The following is a 22715-nucleotide window of genomic DNA, read 5'->3' as shown; positions in this document are numbered from 1 at the left end:
CGTTACTACAAACCAGAACTACGTTCTGTTACGAAGAACTACAGCTACCTACAGCATATTTTAGCAGATTTTTTAACCGTAATGATGTTCACATATTTCCAAATGATTCAAAAGTGTATATTTTGAACACATGTAGTTTTAATCGTTCATACTTCTACTTTTCATGTAATAAATTTAATACCTGTTTTTTGCTAAGTTTTTTTTGTGTTTAATTCGAGGATAAAGATCCGGATCTGATCAAAACAAGCTGTTGTAGCTTGTCCTTTAAAACATGCACTTTAAACATGTACATTTTATCGAATTTGTCCAAGTCTTAAGTCTTATACTTAGTTTTGATGAAAATACAATTTAGTTTATGAGCTGAAATAAATTTTCGTGAGCATTTCTAAATGCATGAAACTGATAAGAAAAAATTTTAAAAAATTTTACCGAGTGATCGTCATTCATGCCACAACAAAATCACTTAGCTTTATGCCACAATAGGGAACGTTGCTGGGACTTTTAATGATCCTTTGTACTTGAGATCAGTGTCGAAAGAAATGAAATTCTGAAAATCGTAAATGGAATTTTTGGAATACTGTCTTAAGCAAAACTGTTGAAAGGAAATGAGCAGAAACAGCATTTCATCTACGCAATCGAATTAAAGTGAACACATAACTATTGTTTTATCTAAGATATGTCCATAAAGCTTTGGTAATAATTTGCAATGTACATTAAGCTTCGATATGAAAAAGTATCATTACCTCGCCAAGAACAATTTCAGGATTTTCCAAAGCAACCTTATCAACGACAGGCAATGGTAAGCCTTTTGCTCCTTTTTCTAAAACGTGACATGTTAAAATATGCTGACTGAACTATGTAGAGTGTACGACCAAAGATCCATTTCAAAAAAAGCAAAAAAAAACAAAGAAATTATTTTTGTATGGGAGATCGCTTACCGCAATATGAACACACGTACCGTTTAATATTTTGATAATGGTTTTCTCGGCGAGAAGATGAAGAAGAATATTCAAGATTCCAACTTGAGGCTAAAAATTACAAAGCAAACAGTATATATATATATATCAACAACGTATTCACCTCTGGATAATCGCCAGGCGAACGAGTTAACATTTAGATTAACAGTTTATAAGTAATCGTTGCGATTGTTTATGGCTCTAATATATAAAGCACTCTTTGTTATTGTGTGTTTATAGTATTGTTGCGAGCTCGATAATTGGGAGGGAGGGTATTTATATAAGTATGTTGTACCGTAGTGAATAATGGCCGAGTATGGACGTGTCAAAGGCACTGTTTTGTTTAGTGTAAACTCACAACATGGCCCATCCGTGTTGCCGTCGTTATATAACATGAGATATTGTTACATAACCTATATGTACAAATTCGTCAGTAATGTTTATCATAAACTTTTATTGTTTCTTTATGAAAAAAAAACCTCCTATATTAAATTCCTGTGTATGAAGCATCTTGTTACCTTGATGTCACCAACGGCTGATTTGAAAACTGCAAACTTGACACTGCAAAATTAAATTATGACCAAATTAGTCATTGACAGATTTGTACTAGTTTATATATTCAGATAGAAATTTCCCTTCGATAAAATGTATTGTTCTTCAAAAATTATTTCACAAACAACCAAAATAAAGTGATGAGGTAAATCCTGATGAAAAAAATTGCTCTTCAAACACGCATCTAAACTTTGCAGTGCACATGCGTGCAACGGTAAGCCCAACTTCAGATACAATTATCAAAGGGCTTTTTTATAAAAGAAACTTCGACAGCGAACACGTCTGTTTGAGAGACACATTGCACTCACTCAAAATTCTTTACTGATCCTTGTAACAAAGTTTCATTGACTTGTGCAACGCCATTGCCGGTGATGTTCTGCAGATAACAAACATGATATTTATGTATAGTTTGACTAATTAAGGAGTTACGTTTGTACAAGTAGAGCGTCCAGGTTTATACAATCCTAAGGAGGACTAGCAGCGTTGCTGTTTGTGTTGGTGTTGACTGACGTTTGAACTATACTTTTACGGCAGTCATCTTCGATTTTTACAGTCATTTTCATGTCTACCGCTCAGGATGTTAAACGTCTCTAAACATCAACACGAACAGTCCTTCTCTGAACTGCACTAACATGCATGAACGATCAACATCGACAAACATGTTTGATCTTAGTTACCTCAGACCATCCGAGATGATTTACCAATTCACCATAGAAAATAATCAAGACAATAATCAGAGAACCTGGGACTATGATAAATAGGGGCTATGAAGTGGTGTTGATTAATTATGAGGGTCATAAAGAGTTGCAACCCCTTTCTTTGCATTTCTGAATAGAATATTACAACAACTACAATAATTATTATTATAAACATTTGGATCATCGTATGGAACTGAAGCAACAAAATTTCCATTCGGCAAAGGAAAAACTAGTTAATTTAGCACGATTTAAGACGGATTTAATGAAATTACAGAACATTAAAACTAAGCTTCCCCTCCCTACTTGCGTACACATGGTCTTCTCAATTACATACCGTGGCCAATGTGAACAAAAAGACAAAGTTGGACTCCTTTGTGAGAACGAGGACCTCAACATTACCAGAAATGGCAACATATAAACCAGTTGATTTGATGGCAAGACGTGGTGGCTGAGTGCAGTAAAGGTGAAGGTATAGCGGACGATCGGGATACTTGTCATACACCTGAATTGAATGAATTCTTTTGGAAATAATGAACGTGGTGAAAATTTATAAAATACATGGAAACACGGTATGTACTGGATGATGGAAATGCAGTTTATGAATTAGTAAGTTTAATAATGTTTCACTTCATTTCAATTACAGAGCCACGCAGCTAAATTTTTAAGATAAAACAAATTCGAATTAGAAATTCAGTAGTAAAATTGGACATGACAAAGGAATAGCAGTCATTGACCTTAATAATCTAAAATGTAAAAACTATTGTCATGACAATCTGACCCAAAGCCAACACTAAAATAAAAATAAAAACAGAGGACGCTTACTTACTTCTGATAACCCAATTAACTTAAACAAATCTGTATTGAGCTGGTACTTGAATAATGGGGGAACCTAAAAGTTAAAATGAGATAAAAAGAAAAGAAATTGCACTCATTTGCTGTACAATTGCCATTACACAACGCTCTTAAACAATGAAATCGTGATTTCAACTCACTTGTTGCATACAATAGAAAACGTTATTTCCAAGCCAATAGTAATAAAAAATGTTCATGCATGCATAGTAATATAACTAGTATTTAAAAATTTAGCACATGTAGTATTTAAAAATATTCATGCATGCATAAGTATATCGAAAAATATTTATTCATTCATAAGTATAAATTACCTCGGATGGAGTAACATTTATCTTGAAGAAATTTGCCTGGAAATACACTTGTCCAGCGGTGTTTGCAACGTACTTAGTCATATAAATACAAATCATTTTACTGCAAGTTTGATTGGTCGTTATCTCTGTAGGAGTAAGGCCAGATTCTGTTGGATGAGAAGCCGACATGACCTCACCCTACAATGAAGAAAAAGTAGAAAAGATTTAGGCTTTCCGGGTTAGAATGCCCCACCAAAAACATAGCACTCTACTACAATTGAGATTTTCACAAGTAAATTGATTTGTATTTGTAAATCTAAATTTAAATATTAGATTTAGTCCTTTTCTATTAATAACTATGCGCCGTGAAGTGACAACTTTTTTCAATATCTTCCATAACATCACAACGTTTTCATATTTTATCACTGATTAAATATGTCATTTCATGAAGAGAAATTATTGGGGCCTGGGCAACAATTAAATTTCGGGGCTCTGTCTACATTTTATGTTGCCTCCTTTTCATTCGCCACCCTCCTTCGAAGCTTGGTGCCCTTTGGAAAATCAGGGCCCCCCCCCACACACACAACTGAACGGTTATGCAAGTTTTCATGGACGAACTGTCACTTCCAAGCAACTCAGCGGTAGTAATAAAACTGAAAGAGGATTAAAAATAATAAAATTGAAGCACGGGTCTAGTGTAAACAAAGAAAGAAGATTTCATCACAGACCACCACAAGATACGTTATACTACATCGAATATTAAATAAAGGTCATTGGTATATATACTGAATGGTATACTTCCGTTTATCAAAACTAAAAGAAACCCCGCAAATGTTGTATCAGTGTGGTAACTGTTAAATACGAGTGAAAACAAAAACCTTTATGGAAATGTCCACTAAGCTTTCATTGAACAATGGGGCTTGAATGAGAGAATAATCAATCAAAGCGTACTTATCGATCTGTTTTCTCACTAAAAATGGTACAAGCAAAAAATTTATATATGATCTATTAGAATTTTCATTGCTGGGTCTATGAGATCATTCAAAATTTCACACGACGTGCTCACCTGGAAATGTCGCCAATGCCGATTTAGCGTCTTCGTTTATTGCCTTACTCGCTTTCTCGCAAATCTAAAGCAGTATCACATCGAGTTACAATAACGCTCTCAGAGGTAAGAACTGTTGGAAGTTCCAACTCTTACCATAGGATTTAGCTGAGACTTGATCGAGTCACCAATTTTATGTCGAAATAAATTGTACAGCCAACTATGTAAAATATATAATTGTAATTACTATATGAAGCTGTGATACCATAAAAGTCCAAGAGATGAACCATAGTAGGAATGGTCTAATCAATATGAACACACAGCGGAAATATGCTATGCAACAAACTAACCAGTTAGTTATGTAAACAATTGAGCAAAGCTTAATACATAATTAGACGTATTTGAAGCGCTTATCAAAAAAACCCAAAACCATTAAGAAGGAATGACAGGATTTCCAAAACAATATACAGTTTACTTGGGTAATATACACAACGCCAAACGAATGTAACGAAACATGTTGCTGTGTAACAAAACGTGTTGCTAAATAGTAACAAAACGTGTTGCTAAATAGTAACAAAACGTGTTGCTAAATAGTAACAAAACGTGTTGCTATATAGTAACAAAACGTGTTGCTAAATAGTAACAAAACGTGTTGCTAAATAGTAACAAAACGTGTTGCTAAATAGTAACAAAACGTGTTGCTGTGACAACTAGTCGTAATGAACCTTGCTCCTCCATGAAATTTGACATTCACGTCACCAATATTGTCAGTACAAGAGGACGTGGAAATGGTCGGTTTACCTTTGTCGACTCCTATGAATGAAAAAATTATATACATTTTACATTATTAGACAAGTTTATTCTTCATCGTTAATTTAACAATTGGCAATGATAGACCAACTCTCAACATACCACCAAATCAAATTTGATATTGAGAATTATTAAGAACAATTTGAACAACGACAAAAACAACAAAACAAACTCTTAATTTCAACAGGAATTAACAAATACATTTACTCATGTCTACAGAATCGGTTTTTATGAAGGGCTCGTTTGGCTGACAGCCAACATTGATACAAATGGTTAACACATACCAATTTTTACTTTCAATGTAAATGAGACGCTATCAATTGACATATCAAAGTTACCACTGTCGCTAACGTGGGGCCTAAATATAAGGCATTTCATCAATTCATACATTCAAAGTCTGGTTTTACCACAGCAAAAACCTTATTAATTCTCTTTAAGGTGGGCTATTTTGGGCGTTGTGAAAAGGTTTAGAGTAAAGAGAATTTTATTTAATATCGTACTGATAACCAGTAACTTGGCGTTTACACGTTGAAATTATTTTGTTATAAATTGTCAAAAACGCCAATGTGTCTACCTTTATGTGTACCTTCGAGTCTCCTTTTATGTCTACTTTTATGTCTACTTTAATGTCTACCTGTTTGTCTATCTTTATGTCTACCTTTTTGTCCACCTTTATGTTTACCTTTATGTCTACCTTTATGTCTACCGTTATGACTACTTTTAGGTCTACTTTTGTGTTAACCTTTACGTCTACCTTTATGTCTACCTTTGTATACTTTTATCACCTTTGTCTAACCTTTAAGTGTCTTTATGTCTACCTTTATGTCTACCTTATGTTTACCTTTGTGTCAATCTTTAGGATTTAAGTCTACCTTCATATCATGTTTACCTTTATTTATCTACCTTCATGTCAACCTTAATGGCTGTGTCTACCTTCATGTTTACCTTTATATCTACCTTCTTGCTAAACGTTTTTTCCACGTTTGTATCAACCTAAATATTTCGGTGTTCACTCATTATAAAAATGGATTTCCAACAAAATAAACAATGCTAATGATGATACATAAACATAACATGAGCCAAATCGTAGACACGTACAACATCTACGCCAGTGGTTGCTTTATGCTCTTTTGAGTATTCTTGCTTTTACTTGTTTCTGATTGAGTAAATATTCTAACTCATTCAATAATTATCTTGGATGAAATACAAACAGAACGAGAGAAGAAAAACATTGTACCAATGCTTCTTTCTGTAGTGCCAGTGTCCGTTGAAAGATACCGAGACACCGGATGCTGAGAGGCTTAAGCCCAATCCAGGAACTGTTTTGAGAGACGACGTGGCGATGGAGACGGCAGTACAATGGATACTGAAAATTCATTGTTGACAGCATTAGGACAAGTTTACCTTTACCAATTGCAAGGCATTTTTTAACTATATAACAACTGGGACATTTATCGCAGTAAGCTTACTTCAGTAGTCAACTTTGATTTTCTGATAGAAACGCCTTTGTTGTCATTATGAAGGATTGGTGTATGATTATTATAGTTGTGACAGATTGGTTTCTAAATTTCGATAAATAGGTCCAACTGTATCACAAGCTATTTAAATTAACCCCTTCCTTCCAAGTCAAAATTCGTGTTGGTTTTGCAGAGAATTTGTGGCTTGGTTTCGCAGGAAACTTATTGTTTAGTTTCCCAAAAATAATTGGCTTAATACGCAGGAAACATTTGATTTTGGTTCGCAGAAAAGTTGTGCTTCGGTTCGCAAAAACATTTTTTGATTTCGCGGAAAGTTTGTTGCTTAGGTTCTCAGAAATGTGTCCTTTCACGTCTTAAGTTATAGCAATGGGAAATTGACCAAAACATAATACGATATTCATTATTCAACAAGTTCTGCATTTTTCTTGGGCGAAAAAGCTTGTGTTAAACACAAAGAGACTAATAAGGCTAATACATGATTCACATTTGCACAATGGGAACGGAGATAACTTCAAATTTGCAATCTTAATTATATTACTCATTGTTTGTAATCGTTGTCTTGTGACATAGCACTATCGATAATGAACAAACACTACCTGCTTAGATCGTAGTCAAAGTGTCCAAGGGGAGTATCGGTGTCTCCAGAAACATCCTTAACCGTGGTTGTCTTTAATTTGTCGATCAATACTCCAGTAGCAACTTTATCAACTATATGAAGAAATGTTTGTTACATGTTTGTAGATTTAGATCGTTCAGGTTGGTATAGTCCTGAGAAGGACTGTTTTTGTTGTTGTTGACTGACGTTTCGACAACAACAAAAACAGTCCTTCTCAGGACTATTCCAACCTCGACGATCTAAATCTACAAACATGCAACGATACTCCCGGGTTCAAACCATTTACTTTATATAAAGAAAGTAAAACCTTTCCACCTAGAACGTTGCCATAGGAAACACTTTACTGTCAATGATAGTGTTGATTTTGTCGAAAATACAAAACAAAACACAGATGCCCCACTTAAAGCGAGTCCAATTTTCAAACATTCATGCTTTTGAAGAACACAACGTCATTGCAAGGTTCGATGAAAAAGCCAACGCTTACTGCACCCAGCAAATGGAGATCTTTTTGAGAAGCTTTTAGCCAGTATACATATGTTCATTTCACAAAACGTAGAATAAGAGTCAAGTGACTTGGCAGTTTCATTAGAAGAATCGAAAAGAGACATTCACCGACGACACATAATCAGCAGTCGGTTGATGCGTTTCTCTTTCAACAAATAAACTTAACCATTAATTATATTAGCTGCACCAACTAGGATACTTTCAAAACTTAATCGAAATTGACATGCTATATCACACATGACAACATTTTTTGAAGGTAATACATATATTGCAAAATAATAAAGATTCTGAATAGTTATATACTGCTTATACAGCAAACATTGACACTGCGGGAGGGATATCACTTCGCCCTTAAATATTCTTTCGTTTCGAAACTATCAAACGTCAAAATATTACCAGGTATAAGCAATGATTGCAAGTTTCCGTAAGTTTAAGATTGTATTTTTGATCATGATGCTTTTAACCGAACCCCTTCACTCAACGTCGCCGATTTTACTCAATGCTATTTGCAATCAAGCAAAGACCAGAAATAGACTGTTTGTAAATATATATAATTATTCACCTATATTCACATAGTTTTCTTGTGTTAATCTATAATTTCATGCACCTTTATATACTTTGCAGAGGCTTTTTGATAAGAATGGAATCAATAATACAACATGGACTTTTCTTCAAAATGCTCCGATATGATCGATAGTTAATATAAGACGAAGTAAGCCTTATCTCATTAGAGGATGCTAGTTATCACAACAAAATCCTCTCATTTCAAGTTGTATTTAAGTGTGTAAAAGAAGCTTTTACCATCATACAGAGCACGGAAGTTAACACGAATTAACTTTGTTCACAGCTCATGAACGCTACAAATACATGTGCTGATATACACACACAGACACAATAACTTACCATAGGCTAAACCTTTATTGGTAACTTGAATTATTATACCAGGATTGGTACCATCAACCGAAATAAATGTACAGCATAGATATAAAATCAGAACCGATGTACAGGTTGCCATTTTGTTCTGGTATGAGCCGGGACTGAAACACATGATATTCACATGTGATTGAAAGTTCACAATAGCAGAAAACAGCTTATTACTAATTTGCATCTCAGACAATAAATATGCTATGCTCATGTGAGCAATCTAATTTGAAAGAGCAATTGAAAACAAAACTAAGCATTTCATTGGCTAATACAAAACGAATGATTTCTTCGGTTTCTTGACGTAGTTCTTTGAAATCAAGCAGGGATTTACATAGAAACCTGTTTTTTTTAGGGAAACAAGTATATTAAAACATTGAATTGAGTCATATGAGTGTATTCAAGCTTCACGAACATGCTTCAAATCATATAATATCTTCCACGATTATTGTCAGTTTTTTATAATAAAACACGTTCCCATTTCCCAATAGCATCGTTTCTTAAACTAAAAATTTGAGCATTTGAGTTGTATACAACAAGAGAAAGCAAGTGAATGCAATCCTTTCGACTTCCTTTCAAGGTCATCGTCAGGCAAAATCCTAATCAAGTTAATTATAAGTCATAATTATGTCACAATAAGTCATAAATCATAAATCATAAATTATAAATCATAATTATGAGTCAAAGTCATAATTATATATTAATTATACGTCATAATTAAGTTGAGAAATAGAAAACAAGATTAAGGTGCCCCACTAAAAGCATTACTTGCAATAAGCTCAGTCAACTTATTATTAACAACATGATATAAGCTGAAATAAAGTAAATATCGCACTAATTTTTTAAGGTTAAGTCCTAAACTATTCAAATCTTGTATTAACAATGATGGTGCTGTTAGGAAAATGTATCATTAGATATATCTTGGGCTGTTATAAGACCAGATCAAAACTTGAAAACATCGTCCTTTTTAAAGGACATAAGAAACGACATTTGACAAAAAATTGTCATTTCAAGAGAGACGACGCTCAGGGGCGCACATACTTGAAAATTGTGGAGTGGTGTATTACGTTCTGGAAGATGGGACCAACTTTTTAGTGTCAGCAATTTTTCACGTCCTCTATCAGCTTATTGATCGAATTATTATGCATATTTCACAAAAGATAGAGGTCGCGCCGACTGCCCCCCCTCCCCTCCCCTCTCAGCAAATGTGTGTTCTTGAGACCAACTGATGATGCATCATTTAAGATGCATTTGAACATAAAACAAATTGCAAAATGCATGAAAACATTAATACATCTACACCAGACAGGGTAGACCTCAATATTGATATAACAGCATGAGAAATACATGGCCTCTACACTTCAATCATCAAAGGTCAAAAGGTCAAAACATGAACAGCACATGCGTACAATTTACACAAAGACAAAAACAAAACCACGCAGGAACTAGGAGCTACACGTTAACTGTATGGGCAAGCTTTACTTTGTACACCGATTTATAAACATAGATTTGATAAAAACATTCAGTTGGTAGTACAAAATCGAAAACAACTTCTGCACATCAATCATATTCTCAAATTCTCATTGGGAGTAGCAAAAACAATATCATAATATGAAATTTGAAACTCATACACTTGATTAATTACCGTACATAACCCTTGTTTCGACATATTGTCTGAGCTACTTTAAAATGTGAAATTGTCGCAACTAGTTCAAATATGTTCATCGACTTTGTTGTATTTGATTGAATTTACAAAAAAACTTACGTAAGTTAAGGGGATGGCATTTGTTTGACAAAGTTTATAAAGAAGTCGCCAAAAACAAAGAATGCGAAATCTGACAATCACTCTCCAATAAAAATGAACAGGGAAACCCCCACAAATTCACAAAATCACTTTTGTAGATATCAGCCCAAAATAGCATGACGCAATTTTCATACATGGAGACGTGATTCACTTAGAATGCCTGCTCACAGACAAAATTTCCGAGAACCAAGTTTAAGAACTATCGATCGTTTTTTACCAATTTATTTTCATAACTATTCAACTTTATCACGCTAATAGATAAAATGTTCAAAAGGGAGACCCCAGTTGTAGGTCGAGGGAAATCCATAGTTTAGATAAAAACCCAATTTTGAGGTAGAATTACGTCAACAAATTGAGGTTATAAAAACTAGGTTTAACTGAATTAAATCAAATTATTTTGTTTGAGCCCAGGTAAGAGTTACTTTGTCAATTTATCAGAAAGCAAAAATGTCGCTTGAACTACATTTTATTTCTTTTATGGTATTAACTACGCGAAGAAATGGTATCTATACAATCAAACTATAAAGGTTTGGTTTGTTTCAATATGCTACGCACGAACAACGTATGGTATTTTAACAGCGTTTATTTTTGAAGATATGTATTTATATATAGTTTGATTTGCTGTTAAAGACTACGTGTTTTGGATTTACGCATAATATAACTCTTAGTAACAATCAAAATTTCGGTAAAAATAAATTGTTGTGATTTCAAAATTGACAATCAACTAAAGCAAGAACTGTGACAATGAAACAATATTTAGATGGAAAGTTCACCAAATTTAGTGTTAATTCTTTGGTTCATTCCTAAATAGCTGAGAGCCTCAGTATCAAAACATTCTACTGAAGTGTAGGGTATTCCCCAATAACAAAATACGTCATTTACATTTATGATCACTTGCCGAAAGAGCTTTCTCCTCTTGATCTTTTTTTCAGATATGAATTCAAAGCTGAATCCAAACACTATGGAAGAATACAAAAAAGAGTCAAGAAAGCTGTTCTTGTAACGATCGCAGTAAGAAGATTTGAAGATATTGATCGCGCAAAAGGACGCTTCCACATTTGATACCCCATTCAAACAGTAAGTAAAATTGTGGTAACGTAGATTTATAGAAATAGTGATTAAGGAGATTTATAGTGAATGATGTATCATTTATAGTGGTGATACTATTCAGTGGAACAATTCACTTTTATTTCATATACAGATACAACTGAACATGGATATCCTCTGAAAAGCCCAACATGATCCGAATAATTTGGAGGTATGGAAATTGTATTTTCACATGCACATTTGAAAATAGAATAAATTTAAATATTCGCCTTAACGAATTGATTGCTGAAATAATTTTCGCGGAGGAAGAAAATTTTAAATAAAAGACAACTTTAACTCACAAATGACTTTTCAAAGTATTATGACTTTATAAAGTTGTATTTATGCTGTAATGTTATGCAGTCATTATACAATAGGAATAGGTTTAACTTTGATGTTTTTTGTATATTATTTTGATAATGTACATTGTATATAAATACATGCAATATAATAATATAATAAAACAAAATTTATTTTGTTTGTAATGTAAACAAAATGTCATACTCATAGCTAAGGTTTGAACAGATAGCATTGGAAGAAATCAACGACAGCCGTACCAAGAAGGACATGAGATAGAGCAGTGAAATTGAGTAGTGATTGCCAGTTATGTTTTGGATTGCTTCCAACTTCGAAGCAATCCAAAACATAATTGTCAAACTTGCTTGCTGGAGTCAAAAGAAAGAATCAAGAGAGTACTTTGTGAAGGAATCCTCAAACAAATCAGCATCAATATTTGTTAAAGCGAGATTTATAATTGTATTTTTACATTTGTTCAAATGAACTTCTTCTTTATAAAGTTACAAAGCTCACAACGTTTGAGCTCATCCAAAATCTTGTAAAAATATTGCATGTATATATTCACTGATTATGCAAAATATCAACTAGTTTATCGTTTTCAAATAATCTGTACTTAATTTTGTTGAAATTGATATGACTTCTTTACAGGCCCCTTCATAGTTTGAACGCTGATTAAGGAATATTATATACTCAGTTAACATAACTCTGTAGACCAATTCAGCTTCGAAAAAAGAAAGTTGAGAGTGTGAATACATTCGATGTAGCAAATATACTCAAAACCACGTTCATGACTTCAATGTAATTATACGTATAGATAGTGAGAATTCAACAATATACTTGAATTTGAAGCATTTTGAGGAATTCGTCGATTTGACGTGCACGTACATCTTGCATCAACAGAAATAGAATACACATGCGCAATGAGAAAAACGTAGCACGGCCCAGAAAGGATATATTCTCTCTCAAAAACTGTTAGTCTTATTCATCCCAAGGACCCCATCCAATGAACCTAAACGACTGTTGAATTTCATACAATTGATGTGACACGACACGGCAGTTTTTAGTCTAGTAGGTGAAGTACAAGTGTTAGGAAAGTAGAGGGAAGAGCTAAAAGAGTGAATGTATAAGATAGACGAGTCAAAATGATGTAGAAGGGTGAGCATATAAGCTAGAAGGATAAGAAAATGAGTTATAAACGTAGACACAAATGGTAGAAGAATGAGCACATGAAATAAAAAAGTGAACAATGGAGCAGGAAGAGTCAACAAAACAATTCGGGCGAGATCCCTATGGCGGTAACGATGTCAAATACTGAAAGAAAAGAAGATCCTGGTATGTATTGGGAAACATCAGGGGTACAACCATGGACCATATAAGGATAAACGAACAAAAGATGCTTGCAGATATTCTCAGCCATACCGTACTCCAGCTTCGCACCAGTCTCACTGTAAGATATTGTCCTTCATCTAATCTATACCAGTTCGTAATAGACATGACGAGATATAATGTTGCTAAAGTAAACGTCAAATGAATGAAAGAATAACTGTACTCAGTTCCATCAATCTCATCGTTCAATATTGTTATCAACCCACTCGCAGGTGTTTCAAATGTATTCATTTGCTCTTTGCAGAACAATAATGATTCATTGGTGGAGGTGAACGTGTGCCCAGTTCATTACGGCTGCAACAAGTTTCATAATCTCCAGACTTTCTTTGCGCATGCGTGAAATGCTTGTTTTCTGCAATGTTCAATTCTATTGGAGAAGAATGGAATAAATTTGAAGCAAAGTTCTCTTCTTTGTGAGATGCATCAGATGAAAGAAATGTGTCATCCCATGCCAAACCTTCCTCGGATTCCACAGGTGAACGTTCATTAGGACTTTTAGTAAATTGACTACTTGAACAAAAACAACAGTATTTTTGGTTTTCCAAGAACAAGTTTGCTTTCTTTTTATCTTCACAAATTTCCGAGTAACCATTGCAAACGACGTTACTCGTTCGCGTCAGCTGTTTTGAGATGATTGCAGCTGTACCATCATGGACTTGGGTATCTTCCATTCCATTGGAAACATTTGATTTATCTCGTGTCACAGAATCCTGAATCGCCGGCTCAACTTCGCAAAACTGTGCATGGGTAAAATCTCGAAAACTAATATACCCAAAAACAGTGAAGGTAGTGACAAGGGTCACCCAGGTCTGAATGTTCGTCACAGGTGATGAGGGATATTGATGGGACTCGAAGGATTGCACCTCGCATTCGGTTCACTTGAGAATGCTAACCACATCACATAGGTGCAGTATAACGATGTGACGGAGCACTGAAACAGGCCTATATGCGGATTGGCGTCGCGTACAACAGGAAGTGTAGAGATCAACGATGACGCAATGCACATGATGAGGTGAAAAGTTAAGAAAACGAAGTTATGAAAGCATCGGTTGAAAGATGCGTAAATGAAGTAGAATACAATGCACGAAGTTAACGACACGATGAACAAGAAAATCGTTGTGACTGTTTTTGCAGCTTCAAATGAAGCCATAATGTACGATGAGTATGGAAAAGACTTATTCTTGATTATTTCTTCATACACAACACAAAGATAGTTTGAAGCATCGAGGATGAACGCATACTGAAGGATGATGAAACAAAATGCAGCATTTAAGCCGAAAAATAACCAAATTTCCCCATTATATTCGCTGTGTGGTATGTACACAAAAATGACAGCCAAAATTATTAGTCCCGTTGTCTTTAACAACCAACATCCATTTTGGATTGGCGCTCTTTCGTCAATACTTGATGATATACCAAGTGTTAGGAGTGACAAAACAAAAAACCAAACAGCCAATGCAAAACCAATCCTGTACACGGCATCATAGCCGATAAGCACCTCGCAAAAATTTTTGTTAAAAGTCCGACAGAAAATTCTTTGAAACAATCCCACGATTCGCGGAGTTAAGAGTATCATACAAATAAATAGAACAATTGCTATATAAAGTACATAAATAATTCTTGTCAATTTTGAACGTTTCAAGGGACTGAAAAAGACTCGTTTTCCCTTTTTCATGCCGTGTCTGATATTCCATATTATCAATCACATGTTGACATTTTCACTCAATGTTTCCGTTAAACAATGAAACAGTTACATTGCCATTAAAAAAATATTTCATCGTTTAGTAATCAGCCATGTACGAAAACAAGTGCTCGAACTTAAACTGCACACAATACGGGCATGTGGTTTATTGTTTAATGAATCTCTACACGGAGTTTTCAGTCTACATAGTACAGCTGCTTTGTGTCATTTAATTATATTGTTCTATAAATAGTGTAGCTGGTCGTAATTTACTGATGAAAATATGTACCTCCGTCAAAACAAATTGTGAAATTATTTTCATAAGATATTTCATATATTCAAATAATAGCATGTGTTTTCCAAAGTGACTTGTTTAGCGAAATGTGATATTTAAGTACGTATAGTCTCCAGTGCAAAATCGATGCAGCCTCTAATTCAGTACCAGTGTCGCGCAGGTTTGGTCATGTTATGTAAATTTCAGATCACATGTATTATATCTTTATAAATCTCCTTTTCTGCAGTAAGTAAATACTGAATTACTAAAATAGCACGAGACCCATACGGTTTGGCTAAAGCACTTCTCTTACTAGAAAATATCTGCCATGCCTGGCTGCAGTTACAATGATAGAAGACTGTTTTAACTGTCCATTAAATGCAAGTATATTTAAATTTGAGCCAATCAAATCTCTGATGTTGACAGTAGTTTCATTCTTAAGGATGATTTCGATTGCGCAGAATCAATAACTTCTAATAATTTTATAAAATCTGAAATGGTTAACGGTATGTGAAGCAACTGCGAAAATATAATTCTATACTTTCGTCTACATTGTGATAACTTATCGCATTGTCAAAGATTTTGCCTCGTTAAAAGAACTGGTATTCATCCATAATTAATAAGGTCTTCTTTTGTCTCCAAGCATTGATCTTGCTAAAAGATTACTAACTTTACTTTAAAATCAACTGGTTATGCAAAAAAACCTTTAGCGTAAATGTAATAGCAAGAATTTAACATCTCTTAGGAAAAAACCGCGCAACATGCTTTTTCATTCGAAGGATGGAATTTTACGTATCTTATTGGTTTTCATTCACACTGCAGGTATATGATTTGCTACGATTTAGAGATCAATCAAGTACAACGAGTTTGTCATAAGAAAATACATATGTTTATAACTTTTGTATGAGCTTTTGACTGTATTTATTGTGTTCACTTAAGGTTATTATTCAAGTTAATCAACACAGTCATTTAAATACTTCTACACAATCGTCTTCATTCATTTATTGACGCATCAGTAGCTATAAGTCTTCAGAAACTAAATTCACTGATTACAGAAATCATTGAACATTTAGTTGCCCTATCAAGTTCATGTCAGTAAAAGATGGTGCATATAAGCATTAATTTTAGTGACAATCAAAAGAATTTTCACAACTGCATGCTTGATAAACCTCTTCCTTCATTGATGCATTGTTCTATCAAGGCATCTTTATTTCATTCGTATAGAAATGATTTTTGCCACAGTACAGACAAATGCATATCAAAGACAATGTAAGTATTTTTTGAAAAATACGCATTTAGAACCGAGAGAGTGAACAATAACACCATTTACGGATTTGAACAACATTGAGCCAAGTAGAAAATACATTTGTTTTCGATTTAATAAACGGTTAATTGTCTTCCAAATTTTTCAATTTTTGGTATTCTTAATCAGTGAAATAGCTTTAAATTAAGACACTTTAAAAAGCAAACGTTCCTTGCCATTGACTAGGAGTTGAGATCAACTTCATGTAGGTATATGAGAATAAGTTATCACAAGATAAAAGGCATTTGAGTTGTGAATCTGATAAAGGATGAAAAGAGTAAGTTGGACAGAAAGAAAAAGAAATAAAAAAATGCAGTTAATTTTAGTAGAAAAGAGAGAAAAAAAATACACATTTCCTGTACACACAATACAATGACGTAAGAACCAGATAACAAATACGACTAACCTAACGCTTACTCCTCATTTGACTCTGAAGATGACTACCGCTAAGGTTGTCGAAACGTCAGCCAACAACAACAAAAACAGTCCTTCTCAGGACTATACCAACCTGGACGATCTACATTTACAAACATGTAAAGAAAAGAGAGAGCTACATACAATTGTCAGAACTATAAAGAGATAGATTGAATAATTGTTTGTGATAATGACTTGTTGAAATGAATTGCCATTGTTGAGGGAAGAGTTGACGGTGAAAGACTCGAGGGAAAAGTAAATTGGAATGTTAAATGACTTGAAAGAGAATGCGAGTATGCCAAAATTAATAGAAGGGTTGAGAACAAGGAATCCCTGAGAAGATGGACGCCAAGAAAGATATGCTGTTATAGATGGAACACCGGACAATCGACCTTAGTTACTTCTAAATACCGAAAATTTCAGCTAAGGCTTTCTATTTTCTAGATAATTATAACGAAACAAACAACAATAATCCAGGTGAGTTTAACGAGAAACTTATACATGTGCTAACTTAACAATCGAAAATTACATAAAAGTATCAATAAACCTCTTTCGTATAATTTAGTCAATTGCATGGATCATCCACTTAGGTCGGACACATGCGCACTAGCTAGCAAACGTTGTCATTGTGATGAAAACCGTTATGAAATGTACGCGTACTGCAAACGCTCGTGTGGATATTGTGAAGTCGATAAAATGCGTGAGTATATTGAGGGATGAAATTGGATTAGAGCAATTGAGTGTCCTGTGTTCGTCTTTTAATCATTCCCCTATCAATACGACGAGACATTTTGCTGTTTAGAAATTTTGGTGAAATATGTGAGGGGCTGTTTGATGAAATGTGTCCTAAAAATCTTACACAGTTTCCAACTTAAGCATGACAAGATATAAAATATGTAGGAAGTTTTGGTTAAAATGCTGCAAGAAAATCACCCTAGCGCCCATCAGTCAAATTTAGTCCGCCATGATGATTTCAATCTGAGTACAAAAATTAATAGCTCTTTTGTATATGTTGTTGTTTGTGGAGCAACAAGACCCTTTTTCATTTAAATTTCTATAAGTGAAACAGCAAGCTTAACTTTAGATCAATGCCAAAGAAAACAGAGAGATCTTGATATTTTCCATTGACCTTTTCGTCATTTTCACATGCAGCTCAACGTTTTTGGCGCATAGTGAACTGGGCACCACTCAACCGAACTTGGTTCGTCAGCGAAATTCAATTTTCAAAAGTCAAAACGACGCAACACCGCTGGCCACAACTGACCCTGAAGGCGCAATAGCAAGTTCCACCTATCTCTCTTTCCAGCCTCCCAAGCATTTGACAATAAAAGACAAACAGCGTGGTTACCAGATGGCTGGTGGGAACGAATTGCCGGTGGAGACTGGATAGGGTACGATTTTCTGGAACCTGTTGACATCAACTCAGTCCGAATCATATCAGACTATAACGACACTTCAGACGTTTCCTCGAGAATTTTAGTGGAAGCTGGCCCGACTGCATTTGGACCGTTTCAAACAAAATGGATGGGTGTTAACTATGCAAGAAAATCAGATATGAGATTTAATAACCCAAGTGAGTAGATCTGTCGGTTTTAATTATGATGAACGAGAAAGTAGTTGAAGTTAGAGAGAATGAAAAACATTTTATGGTTTGAAAAGCTTTCACATCAATGATTGCATTGCATTATGTGGCGATTGAGGTTTGACTAATGATTCAACAATTCACGGGAGAGTTAAAGTGGTGCCATTCTTTGCTTAAAGATATATGCAACTTTAAAGCCATTCACATTAGTTGGGCCATCCTAGGTACACAGGAGTATGTAACTTGATGCTATCGATACTATTTGCGTCATCTTGCAGAACGAAAGTTTTGACTATGATGTCATATACAGCAGTCAAAGCATCTAACCTAAATTAAATATCAAAATCATACCACGAAATTTTTAAATTTAAAAGCGCTTCAAGTTAAATCTCTGCTATTTTTTTAAACGTTTTAAGAGTGTCCGTTGTTCTGGAAACGCTTTATGACCGACCGATATGCATATTGTTATCAACTTGTGACGGAGTACCTTAGTTGGTCTCAGGCAAGAGACAAATGTGTAACACTTGGCGGTGATCTCGTCAGTATCAACTCGCACGAGGAGCAGGCTTTCGTACAAGAGGAATTGCTTACTTGTGGGTTAGTAAACCAAACAAATGAATGCATCTATATCTGTAAGCCAGAAGCACATATTTTTAAAAAATCTCCTCCATTTTATATGGTTCTCCTGTATGCGGTAAGTGCAACCACCACGCATGGGTGAACACTCCCAAAAAGTGGAGGTTTTATACAATATGTACTGGGGTTAAACTTGTAACATCAGTATTTGAAAGAAAATCGAACCAACTTTTTTTTCCTCAATCAGTATGTTTTTTTCATATTTCACAATCGCTGGGTACCTCATATTTCCAACATATCACCCTGATGTGAGCTCTTTTGATGTGGGATGCCTAAATTCACCGTTTTGCTTCATGCTCACGCGTGAATTTAGAAGTATTGTTGTGTGGAAGAAAGACGCAATTTTACACTGGTATAATGCAATCTGCAAAATCGCTGTCAATGTACTGATTTGCAAAAAAAAAGTAATGCATTACTTCCATTTCTCAGACATACATGGTTAGGAATGAACGATCGCGAAAAGGAGGGTGATTTTGGATGGAGCGATGGAAACAAAGGAACGTTCTTTTATTGGGCGAGCGATCATATGTCTGATGATCGCATGGACGAAAACGAAGACTGCGTGGTTATGCAGATGAATGGACAATGGAGAACGTTTCATTGTGAAAACAGATTTTATTTCTTTTGCAAGAAAAGAATTTGTAAGGGTGACATGTTTTAAAGGTTTACCTTGTGAAATTGTAAAAGTAAAACTGTTCATTTTCTCCTCTATAGTAACGGATGCTGATCAAGGAGTACCGCCAATCACAGGGCAGATTCCAATCAATCAGACTCCTCCACCTACTGAATATCCACAAGGAGTTACAAGACCCCCACCACCTAAAGGACCCCCACTACCCCTGGGAACCCCTCCACCTCCAGGACCCTCGCTACCCCTGGGAGCCCCTATACCTCCAGGACCCCCGTCACCTCTTCCACCAGCACCGTATCCTTATCCTTATCCTACACAGTACCCATATAACCCAGGATCAAGTATCTCAACAACACCAGTCCCAGGCAAGTACTTTTTAAAGATGATGTAAACATAGTTAAGTCATTAAAAAAATATTACAATATATGTCAAGTAATTCGAGACTTTGAAGAACATCAAGTCTGGAGAAATTGTGTGTTATTTGCTATATAAAACCGTCATTATTTCCAGTTTATTAGTTCCTCTTCAGCAAAACCTCGACCTGTTGGTAGAAGTTCGTTGCAATATTTTTTATTTGATAAGGCGTTATCTCCATTCATGATTTCCACATAAGCCTTATCCAATTATCTTCCTTATTCCACTAATCAAATCATTCCACTTACAAGTGCCATCATAAAATATTCCAAAGCTGAAAGTTAAAAAAAAACCAACACTCTTTGATGTTTTAACAATGCAAAGCATCATTATCATATTCTTCATTCATTTAGAGGTGACACCAGCTCCATTACCAAATGTGTCTCAGGTAACAACACCAGCTGCAATTACACCATCTGTTGCGGCATCTCCCCTTCCTGGAACGCCTGCACCTGTTGTTGAACCACAGACAACCCAGCCTACAACTCAAGCGGCACCTCTTTCAATTGTGTTGACATTAATACCGGCGCTTACGAGACCACGATCAACAGCTGCGCCTGCCCCAGAACCTGTAATCAAGCCAGCTGCACACTCAAAGAAACAAAAGCACCACAATAAGATGTCAAAATCATCAAAGCACAAGCATTTCGTTCAAAAAACTCACGGTGCCATCAAATTTAAGCGAAAAAAGAACAGAGGAGTCGCCAACCATAACAAAAGGATCAAAAAAGTTCTAGCAATTGGTAAGTTTGACAGCTGTGATAAAACAGTAGTATCGTTAAATGCAATCTTGTATGATTCAACCTTGAAAACAGATAACTTATCAAGTATGTTGAGAGATTATCTTGAATAACTTTACAATACAAACAATGCTTATATAAGAAATCATTCAACACCATTATCACTCACTAAAAACTGTTTGAATACGTAGCTATCGCCATATTTTCTTAGACCTTAGCAAGAGCCTCAAGAACACAATCTTCACGCTTATTTGCTGCAGATGGCCCCTTTTTGCCTGTGTGCTTAAGGACTGATTTCATGAGCTCGGGTAGACGGGATTCAGCCAAGCGTAAAATAATTTTGGCAAATGGAAACGATTCAATACAAATCATCAGATTGCGCAACTTCACAATATTCTAATTTAATAACTACGCAAAAAATTTAAAATTAAAAAAACCAATTTGTTCTAACTTGAGAATTACTGCAGGAATGACTAGTGGCGTTTAAAACTTGTAGTTTTTAACCTTGAAGTTTTGCCTCCTTTCAATGCCTCGAAATCATTTAAGGCCTCACTGAAACTCGGTTAGCCGGGATCATGTAAACAGCCCCTTAATACATAACTGTAGCAAAACAATATACTGAAAATTTTGTGGAAAAGAAAATATGAAAATGTACCATAAACTAAGAGCTTTTCATCATTCTAATCCATAAAAAACGTGTTCAACTTCCAAGCTTTCTCACTAACTGAATCTTTCAAAAATTAGCTAGTTTTATAATTGTTTTGTGAGACTACCATTTTCTTCAAGGACATGTTCGCATATGTGCAAAAACTCTTGTTTGTTGCTGTGTACATCGGCGATTTTTATTACATAATTATAAGGAATGCATTAAAATATGTTTTACAGGCAAACACGATAATGATGAAGATGATAAAGATATGGAAGACAATTTCTTGAACATGTTGGCAAGATCGCGTAAACCGAAACCAAATATTCCTGAAAAAGGTTTACAAACGGACATTGAAGATGAGAAAGACGTACAGAAATCTGAAGAACAGCTACTAGGAAAAAGACGAACTGTCCACGAGGTAAAGAGCTCTACATAGTAATAGAATTGAGCTACTCGGACATTCTAGTATGAAATATGCAAAATTTGTGGACGATGTCGCGAAGTTAATCTTAAATAGGTGTGCAATATCGGTGAAACGATTGTGAATTTCTTCGAAAAAAGCTTTTTTCGAAACATTTATATTAGTGAAAGTTGATAAAATACGAGAGCCAACAAGTTTGTATAAAGGGACAAGACATTCTCCTTAATCTTCCAAGTCTCTTGGAATATAATTCAATAAGATTGTATGCTTGATAATTTGTTACATTGAGTGATCTGACTTAAACAGTAAAATTAAAATGCTTGATAATTTGTTACATTGAGTGATCTGACTTAAACAATAAATTAAAATATTTTCCGTGTTCTTGCGGTAGTTGCCTAATGTGTTCCGTAATGTATAGTAACTATATAATGATGATGAGTACAATAAAGCTGAAACATATTTTTGTTTCAAAGGAGCTGACTTCAAATACTTGAGTAGTGAGTTCGAGCCTTGTAATAAGAAACTATAAGCTAAAGCGAAGATTTATAGGGCTAGTAGCTAGAAGAAAAAGTAGCTAAAGAGAAGATTTATAAGAATGCATTGTTAGACCAGCAATGATGCATGTAGTGGCAAAGGTGGCAGTGACAGTTAGGGGCTGTTTATATTAGCCCTACG

General features: G+C 34.8%; 3 protein-coding genes and 2 long non-coding RNA genes across 5 annotated transcripts; 2 read left to right on the top strand and 3 right to left on the bottom strand.

Annotated features, from left to right (window-relative positions):
- Positions 1-95: 95 nt before the first annotated feature.
- Positions 96-8913, bottom strand: LOC124443995 (lipopolysaccharide-binding protein-like). The gene is made up of 16 exons (XM_046994563.1): positions 8705-8913; positions 7278-7389; positions 6441-6569; positions 5488-5561; positions 5119-5206; positions 4550-4613; positions 4415-4478; positions 4227-4318; positions 3370-3546; positions 3033-3095; positions 2541-2708; positions 1817-1884; positions 1475-1517; positions 959-1028; positions 744-820; positions 96-547 (listed from the first exon to the last, which is right to left on the bottom strand). Exons 1-16 carry the CDS (start codon positions 8907-8909, stop codon positions 470-472), a joined length of 1572 nt encoding a protein of 523 aa, XP_046850519.1. The 5' UTR covers positions 8910-8913; the 3' UTR covers positions 96-469.
- LOC124444004 lies at positions 5872-6289 on the bottom strand. The gene is made up of 2 exons (XR_006947788.1): positions 6137-6289; positions 5872-5969 (listed from the first exon to the last, which is right to left on the bottom strand). It is a non-coding gene; the product is annotated as an uncharacterized LOC124444004 (long non-coding RNA).
- Positions 8914-11004: 2091 nt separating the features above from the next.
- On the top strand, positions 11005-11493 carry LOC124444008. Its single transcript, XR_006947792.1, has 2 exons — positions 11005-11053; positions 11459-11493. It is a non-coding gene; the product is annotated as an uncharacterized LOC124444008 (long non-coding RNA).
- A 1247-nt stretch (positions 11494-12740) lies between these two features.
- On the bottom strand, positions 12741-15325 carry LOC124443501 (serine incorporator 2-like). The gene is made up of 3 exons (XM_046993953.1): positions 14120-15325; positions 13588-14057; positions 12741-13531 (listed from the first exon to the last, which is right to left on the bottom strand). The coding sequence occupies exons 1-3, from the start codon at positions 14968-14970 to the stop codon at positions 13197-13199; spliced, it is 1656 nt and encodes a 551-aa protein (XP_046849909.1). The 5' UTR covers positions 14971-15325; the 3' UTR covers positions 12741-13196.
- Positions 15326-15543: 218 nt separating this feature from the next.
- Positions 15544-22508, top strand: LOC124443499. The gene is given in 12 exon segments (XM_046993952.1): positions 15544-16072; positions 16475-16519; positions 17412-17444; positions 17533-17667; positions 18120-18209; positions 18212-18274; positions 18277-18540; positions 18966-19146; positions 19615-19826; positions 19900-20181; positions 20584-20973; positions 21856-22508. Coding segments are annotated over 12 exon segments (1956 nt in total). The 5' UTR covers positions 15544-16011; the 3' UTR covers positions 22056-22508.
- Positions 22509-22715: the final 207 nt, after the last annotated feature.

The sequence above is a fragment of the Xenia sp. Carnegie-2017 genome, unplaced genomic scaffold (assembly GCF_021976095.1).
Source record: "Xenia sp. Carnegie-2017 unplaced genomic scaffold, XeniaSp_v1 HiC_scaffold_21, whole genome shotgun sequence".
In the NCBI taxonomy this organism is placed as follows: Eukaryota; Metazoa; Cnidaria; class Anthozoa; order Malacalcyonacea; family Xeniidae; genus Xenia; species Xenia sp. Carnegie-2017.
Note: the sequence above shows the minus strand (reverse complement) of the source record. Positions and strands in the feature narration are given on the sequence as shown.

What these genes read in the sequence shown, in the direction of transcription:
- LOC124443995 (XM_046994563.1), bottom strand. Translation starts at nt 8,909, where the DNA reads ATGCAAATTAGTAATAAGCTGTTTTCTGCTATTGTGAACTTTCAATCA. An exon ending in TACATTGAAAGTAAAAATTG is followed by an intron (nt 5,207 to 5,487) that starts GTATGTGTTAAC and finishes TTTCATTCATAG; the next exon opens with GAGTCGACAAAGGTAAACCG. An exon ending in AGTCTCAGCTAAATCCTATG is followed by an intron (nt 4,479 to 4,549) that starts GTAAGAGTTGGA and finishes ATACTGCTTTAG; the next exon opens with ATTTGCGAGAAAGCGAGTAA.
- LOC124443501 (XM_046993953.1), bottom strand. Translation starts at nt 14,970, where the DNA reads ATGAAAAAGGGAAAACGAGTCTTTTTCAGTCCCTTGAAACGTTCAAAA. An exon ending in ATCAATATCCCTCATCACCT is followed by an intron (nt 14,058 to 14,119) that starts GTGACGAACATT and finishes TGGGTATATTAG; the next exon opens with TTTTCGAGATTTTACCCATG. An exon ending in TTATGAAACTTGTTGCAGCC is followed by an intron (nt 13,532 to 13,587) that starts GTAATGAACTGG and finishes TGTTCTGCAAAG; the next exon opens with AGCAAATGAATACATTTGAA.